Source organism: Mytilus californianus, unplaced genomic scaffold (genome assembly GCF_021869535.1).
Source record: "Mytilus californianus isolate M0D057914Y unplaced genomic scaffold, xbMytCali1.0.p SCAF_6, whole genome shotgun sequence".
Taxonomy (NCBI): domain Eukaryota; kingdom Metazoa; phylum Mollusca; class Bivalvia; order Mytilida; family Mytilidae; genus Mytilus; species Mytilus californianus.
This window is the reverse complement of record NW_026262712.1, coordinates 50,609,146-50,619,581: the sequence shown is the minus strand read 5'-3', so window position 1 is coordinate 50,619,581 and position 10,436 is coordinate 50,609,146. Positions and strand designations below refer to the sequence as shown.

The 10,436-nt window shown below is 32.0% G+C and overlaps 1 protein-coding gene and 1 long non-coding RNA gene across 9 annotated transcripts in view; one reads left to right on the top strand and one right to left on the bottom strand.

The window, feature by feature from the left end:
- Window positions 1-207: 207 nt before the first annotated feature.
- On the top strand, window positions 208-2,832 carry LOC127705989 (uncharacterized). Its single transcript, XR_007984140.1, has 2 exons — window positions 208-253; window positions 1,946-2,832. It is a non-coding gene; the product is annotated as an uncharacterized LOC127705989 (long non-coding RNA).
- Window positions 2,833-3,466: 634 nt separating this feature from the next.
- LOC127705984 (putative uncharacterized protein DDB_G0287265) overlaps window positions 3,467-10,436 on the bottom strand; it is a 28,122-nt gene continuing 21,152 nt past the window's right edge. For 4 of the 8 annotated variants that reach the window (XM_052210375.1, XM_052210373.1, XM_052210372.1 and 1 more), the window contains one exon: window positions 3,467-4,510. In XM_052210375.1, coding sequence (XP_052066335.1) covers window positions 3,541-4,488 — 948 coding nt within the window. In that variant the 5' untranslated portion in view covers window positions 4,489-4,510 and the 3' untranslated portion in view covers window positions 3,467-3,540. Of the gene's footprint in view, window positions 4,511-7,324; window positions 7,424-8,541; window positions 8,794-9,505; window positions 9,618-10,436 lie in introns of those variants that run through there. The other 4 variants (XM_052210376.1, XM_052210370.1, XM_052210374.1 and 1 more) reach the window with 4 other exon arrangements.

Below are 10,436 nucleotides of genomic sequence, written 5' to 3'. Positions count from 1 at the left end.
TTGTTATACAAAACACACCCAAATAACTACAAGGTATCCTTGACAAATAAGTAGAATCATTCAGCGAAATAGGAAAATGAGTTTTTAGATTTTACTTTATATTGGAGTTATTTTATTCTAACTAAGTTAGAACTAAATCAATTAGCAATGGAACAATTGAAAATAGAACAGATTCATTAAAAAGGTCCTTCGAATTATTGGTTTTATGCATGGATAAATAATATGAGCGACGTACTGAATAATCTTCAAACTAGTAAGTAAAGGTTTTATGAATAAAGGGATATACTTCAATGAAGCAGCAACCTAACAACATTTAATCACTAAAAGACACACTTGAACATTATTATTTTTTTGTGTTTTGCAATTATTTTCTTCCCCTCAAAGTTTATTATAATATTATACTTTTTGCTTGCTGTAATGGAATCCTATATATGTTTGTATTTTTTCTTTCCCTATGTACAAATGCTTACGAGTTACCTACATTTTCCTGCTTAGCTGTAGGATCCGACATTTGAAATGCGAAGTGTTAATATTCGTCTTTGGCCCTAAATTTGAAATCATTTAAGAGAGGCGATAACAGGTTTTGAGGAGACCTGTTGTTCGCTTACGGGACAAAGCTTTTTTTTATTGGTTTTGGTTTACTGTTTGTACTCTTTTTGTTTTCAATTTAAAATAAATTTTTTTACGGTTAGCTTATTATATAATATTGTTTGACAGTCCTTTAACTCTACGTTTTTTGCCGACAGTCTTATTTTTTTACATATGTGGAGCGGTATCTGGTGATCATTCCGAAGCATCGAAAATCAACCCCGAGTTTTATGTACGGTTCGTGTTTCTAAGTCTTTAGTTTTCTTTAACCATGTAGTGTTTTATAGACTGTTGTCTGTCTTTTCGTACGTTTTATATATTTTGCTATGGTTTTTCTTTTCCGAAATTTTTTTTTTTTGAATGTCCTTTAGTATCTTCCGCCTATCTTTGACATCCTATTGATACTCTTCTTCAGTCTTATGAGTCGTTGTATGAATTGTCTATCTGTCGCCTCTCTGTTTTGCATTGACACTCCGCCTATTTTGCTTTAACTCATAGTTGCCTATCCGCTGTCTACCATTGAAAGTCCGCTCATCATGTATTTTATTGACAGTTCCCTTAACGCAATATAGCCCTTTGTTGTCTATTGGCAGTTCACTGATTCGAATTCGCTGTTTTCTACTGGTATCTTAAGTATTTCAATTTCATTGACAGTCCTGCGTACACTTTATTTTCCAGTTTCAGTCCGCCTTTTCTACAACCACTTTCAATACCATATTAATATCTTGTTGAATCCATGCATTTCTTGACTACACAGAAATTCTTTTCGTTGACATACAAAAATTAAAAAAAAAAATAATAAAGAGAGTTGCTTAGGGACATAAATACCTAACTTTCCGTTTTTTATTGCCCCCTCGACTAAAATTTTGCAATGTTTTAATTTTTATTAGTCCTGAGTATACATGAACTACTGCATCTCAAGATTTTAACTTTTGACGATTAGAATTAAAAAAAGAAAATGAGATGTTTAGCATAAATCAGGCCGTTGGTTTTATCGTTTGAATTGGTCCTCATTTTTTTTTCTATGCAGGGACCTTTTTTACTTATTATATACGACATTTTTCATTGTTGAAGGCTGTACGTTATCCTTACACCCACGTCCTTTGGTCGCCAATGGATAGTTGTATTCGAAGGGGTGCTATCATATTGCTTTCAATAATTTTGTTGTGCAGAATTTTCAAACTTCCAAGGAATCTACGGACTTTAAATCATTAAAACAAGAAGCCAGTCCTGGCTATTTGATTTGGAGCAATATCATCATAATGTACATAGTCAATTCGTATTATTATGTTTAATAACCGATTTATTTTCAATGTAAGAATCTTTTAGCTATATTTTAAATGTATGTATTTTTCAGAAATTCAAACAGAGAAGAAACGTCCTGTCTTTTATGTTGAGCTAAGTGGAATCCGACAACTTCAAATCAACTCTATTGAGAAATTCGACACACAATTTATTGACGAAGGAAATAACTTTAACACAGGGGACGGCATTTTCATTGCTCAAATCTCAGGAGTTTATTTGGTTTCCTGGATCATTCAGACATACAGTTCGAAAAATGTAGAAACCGAATTGAGAGTCGATAACATTGTTAAAGGAAAGCAGTTAATGGTTTTATGATCTGGAGCTGGTAATTTTGGGACAACAAAAATGTACTTTGTACTGTCAACAAGGGTGATCATGTTTGGATACAAAAAAAGTAATAATTATGGAGATAATTATTTACATAATGTCCACGGCGGTGTAAGAAGTTCATTCATGTGTTTTTTTTATTCAAGAACCCTGAACTTTTCTATGAATGAAGCTAAGGTGTCAGTCCTATGATACATTTTTTTTTCTCACTTTAGGAAGGAAAGTTTACTGTATTGTAACAAGTTACAATAATATGTAGATAACATACATTGTAAGAATAACTACGTTGATGACTAGAACATATATTTTTCGACTTGAAAAATTATTCCACATGTATAAAGTCCAAAACTTGCGAAAAATATATACGGTAATGTGATATTTTTCCTTCTCTTAATATATGTGCATGAGTGTTCTGTTCAGTTTCATCCTTGTCTTTCGAATCGTTCTAGCGATGTTAACCAAATCTATATGAGGGTTTCAAGTGAGATTATGATTTAGTGTTCACATCATAGATGAAATGTTGTTTTTCAATTACGTTATGGAGGGCAATGTTTTGCACTACTAGTATAGTAATACACCTTGCTCACTGTTAAAATAAAGACAATTTTAGGATGACCTGTAGGTTAATCTTCAACTACGTTGTTTTGTAGCTGTCTGATTGACGTTTTCGCATCTTTATAGATAAGTATACTGCCTTGTCTATAGTTTCAACTAGAATATAACTGAAACGAATATGGTAATAGCATCTAAAAAAATCTAAATACCGCTAGGGGAATGGAATATCCCAAATCCAGGGCCCGTAAAGTGAAAGGAATATCAAGAGGAAACGACGGGCACTTTAAAATCAAAATAAAGGTGGCCCAATGGGGAAGGGAATTTTGTAATTCCAAGACAAACCAGATGCATTCAAACGCCAGATTGAATCAGATCAGTCAAATATCTGCACTAAGTCTTGATTCTGAAATCCAATCCTTCCCTCATATAAGAGAATCACTACAAACAACTTATTCGTTCAAATCTTAATCTATTCCCTGAATCTTAAATGAAAGCAAAAAATAGCGTTGCTCTATTGTTTTCCATTTTTTCCAGAGAATTTTTATGTCATGAACTCACCATATTCTCTTTTTTCAGTTTTACAAATGACCTTAGATAAGGTTGACATAATTTTATGACAAATATGACATGAAAAAAAGGTCTGTTTAACCAGAAAGATCATGTCATCTACAGAAACAACAGAACTGATAACAAAAAAAAATATATTTATTTAATGTTTTAAAACACAAGCACCTTTCATACATTAGGATGAGCGAGATATGATAATTAGGACTGGACAGTAACAGGTACTATGGTGGGAGTACTCTCATTATTGTTTGATATATTACGCTTACAATCGTCATCAGCGTTACCGTTTGTTTTCAAAATAACGTCTTCTACATTATCCTCACTTGCAGAATTTTTTTGTTTACGTTTTGAATTCGTTTCTATATTTTCGTTGTCGGAATTGTCACTGTTTTTACTTTGATTGAATTCGTTTCCTTTTGTGTCACTTTTCAGAACAAATCCGGTATTTTCTCTCACTAAATCTTCAAACGTTTGATTATTTGATTCTTTTACAAAATCGCAAGAAGTCTGTTCACTATGTTCTGTACTATCATTTGAATTTATTACATCATCAGCTGATTTTATATAACTTTCCATTTGTTCATAAAATACCATTCTTTCCTTATGACATTGTTTTATTTTACGAAGTCGACTTAAAGCAAACATTCGTCGCCTCGTTATGGACTCAGCCCAGTTCTTGAAAGTTTCACGTTGTTTCGCGATCTCCTCCCGCCGCTGATCTAACATGTACTCGAATGCTTTTCTCTCTTCGTCTGTTATATATAAATCTGGATCATATTCGTCCATGTCATTTTCGTCTGTAAGCTTTTCAGTCTTCGGTATTCGTTCAGATTTTTCTTCCTCGGTTTCGGTCCCATTAGTTATTTGAACCAAACCTGACGTTTCTTTGTTATTTTCTGACTCAGCATTTGCACTTTGCGGAACCCTTACTTCTATAATAATGGATGGCTCTTTTTGAATTGTTTTTCCATCCGAGGGTGTATTTGAATATTTTTCTATTTCATCTACTTTCAAATTTTCGTTTGTATTTTGATTCTGCACAATTCCGTCTGACTCATTGGTTTTTTGTTGTTTTTCCGATTTGCTGTCTTTATTCTCACTATTGGTTAATTGGGCGTTATCACCGATTTCTTTTGTTGACGCCATGTTTTTTTTCTTTAGTAACCGTCTGAAAAAGAAGTATACAAATAAGTGAAATTGATTTCATAACAAAACATACGAGCATAATTTGCCAGTGATACTTAAATGACAAAAGCCTTCAATGAACAAAATAGTCTCTCATTTCAGAGTTTGTTTCTGGTTATTGGACATAGCCGAGGTTTTTAGAAAGAGAACCCATCATACAAATTTGAAGAGGTTCTGATAAGAAATCAAGAGAGCATCCCAGCGAAAAGAATCAATATTGAATATTTTTACAAACCCCCCTCTCGGAAAGAATGGTTCCCTTATCACGTTATGTGGTTATCGAACACATTCGTTGTTTTGATGAGTGGATTTCTTCATTTGATCTTGAAAAGAATCCGACAAAAATGAAAGCGCTCTCATTGCGACAAAGTAATGGCAGACAGACAAACGGACGAACGGACGGTTCGAAACATTATATCCTCCGCTGCATTGTTCCTTTGCTTTTAGTTTTTTTGTATGTATGCTTATTTATATAACAAGGGATTTTGTGTCATGAATTGATACACCATATACTTTCTTACCACTTCTAAGGTATACACTTGAATACCTGTCTCATAACAACGAAAAATAGGGCTGAAAATTAAATTAAATCTCAAGCCAAAAGCAAACAATTTGAAGTGATTTGATCTACTGAAACATCTATAACACATTTTAAATCCGATTTTATTAGCTTTGCAGCAAATATTTGTTTTATGTGTTTAATTTCTATAGATAAGGTCCTATTCAAATCACTTCTTTAATATACAAACAGTATACATATAGTAAAACAATAAAATATTTCTTAGGTTAGGTGACTTCCTTGAATTTGAAAGAATTCAAATATACTGTGAAGTTGCAAGTACAAAAATAGTCAAATGCAATGACTTTCAATTTCATAGTTTTTGTACGGTGATTGCTTTGGAGTATACATACCGGTAGTTGTTTTTGGTAAACATAATTGCAACGAATTAAAGGAGATATTAATCAATGAGGCAGCAACCAAACGAAAAAAATAACTATAAAACTACTAAGCAACATACTATCTTCCACAATAGACAAAAATCTATCTATATATATATATAGAGTCTATAAGAATCTACCAACCAGTAAACTAATAGGTATTGGATCATCAAAATTGACAATACTACACAAACAGGGAAAATTATATGAGTCTAAAAGATTGTGTAACAATACCGATAAATAGATGGAAAACAAAACACTAAAAAGTGTTGAATATCATCGCACAAAGATGGAAAAACTGAACAGATGATATAAATTATACAATAATTGCAAATATTTCGGCTCAACAAATGGCCTTCCTCAGTGTTAAAAGTTTTAACAATAATGTGTGTCTTTCTATGTTGTGATGTTACACTATTGTTTCAGAAAAAGGGTGAAGGTTTGGTACCATTAAAACGTTTAAACCCGCTGCATTTGTTTGCACCTGTCCTAAGTCAGGAATCTGATGTTCAGTAGTTGTCGTTTGTTGATGTGGTTCATAAGTGTTTCTCGTTTCTCGTTTTTTATATAGATTAGACCGTTGGTTTTCCCGTTTGAATGGTTTTACACTAGTAATTTTTTGGGGCCCTTTATAGCTTACTGTTCGGTGTGAGCCAAGGATCCGTGTTGAAGACCGTACTGTGACCTATAATGGTTTACTTTTATAAATTTTTACTTGGATGGAGAGTTGTCTCATTGGCACTCATACCACATCTTCTTATATCTATATGATATATAATGTATAAGGTGTAAACATAGATCAATAATAATACAGGTAAGTTTTGGTCGATTGATTTTAATCCAAAGTCATGAATATCATAATATAAACATTAGACTGTATATTTAATTATTTCTTTCTATTGATTCCATCTGGATGGAGGACACCCAGTGTTTTTATCCAAAACTTCTCCCGATTCTCTCTTTGCCTATATTGCCATGTACAATCCTGTTCGATCACAAGGATCTTCATGTGATCAAAATCTTTCAGATTGTGATCTGGTAACCTGAAGTGTTGGCTGACAGGAATATATGGTTGTTTTGTGAGGTCACTCCTGTGGCCATTAAGGCGTTTGTGAAATGGCTGCATAGATTCACCAACATATTGGAGACCACATATAGGACACTCAAGAACGTAAATCACGTTTGATATATATATATATATATATATATATATGCATTCAATGTGTCTAGCTCTAAATCACCCCGAGTTTTACATTTTTGTTGATTTATTGATTTTTTGTTTAACGTCCAGTAACAAATATTTCGTTTCTATTTTTATTCAGGACGATAGCGAAAAAACACAAAAGACTTATAATAGTACAAAAAAAAACTTACAGAGAAACTAAAAATTAAGCAATACGATCCCCTATCAACTCCTCGGTTGGAATAGCGTGCTCCGGATTGTAAGTTATTCCTGCTCAACCAAAGGATTTTGCAATTCACTCATAAACAGTAATAAAAATCGGTGATGAGTAATGATCGATTTGAGGGGGACGGTTATATCGATAAAACAATTGACCATTCGAAAGGTAATTTATACCTCATATATCAGAGCGTCTTGATGAAGGTCTTCATTTATGTATAATCTCTATTTTTTTTAGTGATTTTCTCTATTCTTTATTTTTGTCACTTTTCTCTATTGTATTTTTTTGTCCATATTCTCTATCTTGAAACCACATTCAGACCATCATATTCTGTAACGGCCAATACATATATGGTATCTAGTACTAGTAATTGAAAGTGTTTGAAAAGAGAACCAGAAGACAATTTCTATTAGCAATAAAGAAAAAGATAAAAAAGTAGATATAGATTGTTTTACCTTAAATAGTTCATTTACGGACCTCTTAATGCTAAACTTTGTTCTGAATGTTGTTGAAATCAAAACATATTACTACTCGGTGCTTTGCATTGAACTGTCACGTAGTGTTTTAGCGATATTTTTAAACATTGTCATGAAGCGGGAGGTTTGGCATGCCATGAAACCAGGTTCAACCCACCATTTTTTCTTAAAATTTCCGGTACCAAGTCAGGAATATGGCAGTTGTTATCAATAAGTGTGTTTCTATGTGTGTTGGCGTTTGTTTTTGTTGCACTTCGGTGTTCCTGTTGTTCATTTGTTTTCCTCTTATAGTTAATGTGTTTCCCTCGATTTTGGTTTGTAACCCGGATTTGTTTTCTCTAAATCGATTTATGACTTTTGAACACCGGTTTACTACTGTTGCCTTTATTTAATTCAGAAATGATCATCATCTAACAAAGCGAGCCTTATACAGACTTTCACAAGAGATCTTACCACGTAAAGGTTAATGCATTTCCATACTTTATCTTGTACCCTAAGAATACATCAATCTCCTTTTTAAATCATAAACAAGTGTTTATTTCTTTTTAAGTCCTCTCCGTAACACATGTTTTAATATACTAAAGTACCGATTTTAAATTGATTTCGTAATGCACAAAGTCGATGAATAGTTAATGTTAACAAATATTACTTTAAGTCAATATGCAAAATGTTATAATATACTAAAAGTACTGATTTTAAATTGATTTCGTAATGCACTACATGTAAGTCTATAATAATAGTTGATGTTAACAAATATTACTTTAGGTCAATATGCAAGTTTATCAAAATGTAATATAACTTTTTTACTACACTGGAATAAAATTTTAACAAATGTCATACCTTTTTTTGTTCAAACTCCTATATATATTTTTGACCAGTGTAAAGATGAAAGTATACAGTCACTTAGTACATTTACCAAACGTACAAAGAAATACCCCATCCCCCTTCTGCTTGATGGATTATTTTCATAGTAGTAACGTATATAGATATTTCGTTGCTTTTTTCCAATTTATTATTTATTATTTATTATTTTATTTTTGACAACGATTACGAAACCATGTATTCCTTTATTCAACTTATATAATTTCAAGACAATTCTTTCATTTTAAAGGTCATTTATATTAAAATATTACTAGAATTACAAAATCATTGATTAAATTGTAGCTAGCATATCTAAGACTTTATTTTTCGCTTACTTTCATTAAATCTTTTCCTTTTCCTTTTTTGATTGAAAAATACATTAACAGTTGTCAATAATGGATCTTACTTAATGTAGAATAAAAATTTTCCTTTATTTCCATTCTCTCTCCCGGACTACGCACTGCATTTAATTTCATCTTAAAAATAATTAAATCCGTTCTTCTTTGTCATGTGAAATCTAAAACCTCTTTTCTTACAACGTAAAAAGAAGGCATTGAATAGTGCATTTGAATAAAAACCAATTATGTGTATTCGACGGTCATCAATCAAATTGTATAGGTATTATTGTTGTCATTGAATTCTTGCTATTAAATATACTTTAATATAGTGATATAAATCTACTTATATTTGGAATATTTGCAAAACTTCATCAAGAATTGAGTAAACATTTAAGTGTATACTTTAATATGTGTTATAAAAATTTAATGAAAAATGTAAACACTATAAATAAATATAACATTTATTATATGGTGTATACATATGTAAAAATTCAAATTTTCTAATTTGAAAGGCCCATTGCGATATGTCCATGTGTGCTAAGGCTAGCATTCTCCGTTTGCGCAAATTAAACGTTCATTTGCGACATAATTCATGTGCACCAATGTTTATACGTTTGAGCAAACACATTTTCTAGATTGCATATACCAAAAGTCGCCTAAAAAGTAACCATTTATTTGCACAACTATACAATATATCCGGGAGTTTGAGCCCCCTTTTTTTGGACGATCAATGCATTTGAATGGGGACATATAGTTGGAACCTCCCCCCCTTTTATCCTGGGTTAGGAACCCCCCTTTTAAAAATGGCTGGATCCGCCCCCTGCTTGCAGAGGTTTTTGCTCATTGCTAAAGACAATAGGGTGCCTGTATATGTGTGCGTGTGCATAATGTAGATATTCACATTATTTTCCATTTGTTTAAGTAGATAGTTGTCTAACTAAAATCATAACTTTTAACATACCACATATTTTCATTTTAAAGGTTATTAACAAGCGAGTGCCAGCTGATTCTTGATTATGCACACCTTAAAGGCCAACGAGTCACGTTTGGAGCCAGACTAAAATATGAATGGAAATAATTTGAAAGAAAATAATTATTTTTAAAAGCGAAATGTGAATATATTCACTAGGGATTGTTTAAGTTCAACTTGCGCAACAGTACACATCTGTTGTTCTATGGTGTTAATATGTAAGTCTGCTAATCTTTTGTATTTTTTGTATAGCTATATCTGACGTTTTTGTTTCGTTGAAAAACTATCTGATAACACTTTTAATTTTTGCCTAATTTGCTTCATTTATTACGTATACATGTACTTCCAAAACAATATGCCTTTTGATTATTTAGATTTTTGTAAGGCCAAACTTGTGGTGTTATTTGCGTCCGCTTCCTAATAAGTCTTTGATGGTGTTGGATAAAAACTAATACATTAAAGGAAATCTTTTGAAAATCAAAAGATTGGTAATAAGATCATTAAGGTGAATTGAACTTTAGGAAAGAGAGTGCGGAATTGTCTGTAATGGTAAAAATATCTCAGATCGTAGAAAGGAGATTTCTGTTTGACGATTTTATGTCAAAAAAAATCAATAAAAAAAGAAGAAGGGATGCCAGCTCTTCGGCCCCACCCGAATCCGGCACTGTCGATTTCAAGATAAAACAATTGAAAAAGAACGATTCTAATGTAACAGATGAAAATAGCATCAAGCCCAATGCCACATTCAGTTGTGCTTTTATTTGTATGTATGACCTTCTTCCTAACTAGTTGGAAAGTTTTGACAATTTTGATTGACGCAAGACTTTTAATAACAGAAATGACCTAGACATAATAAAATTGAAAACAAAAGTTTTAAAATTCAACATTAGGGATTCTTTTCGCCTTTTCTTTTTTCTTTTTT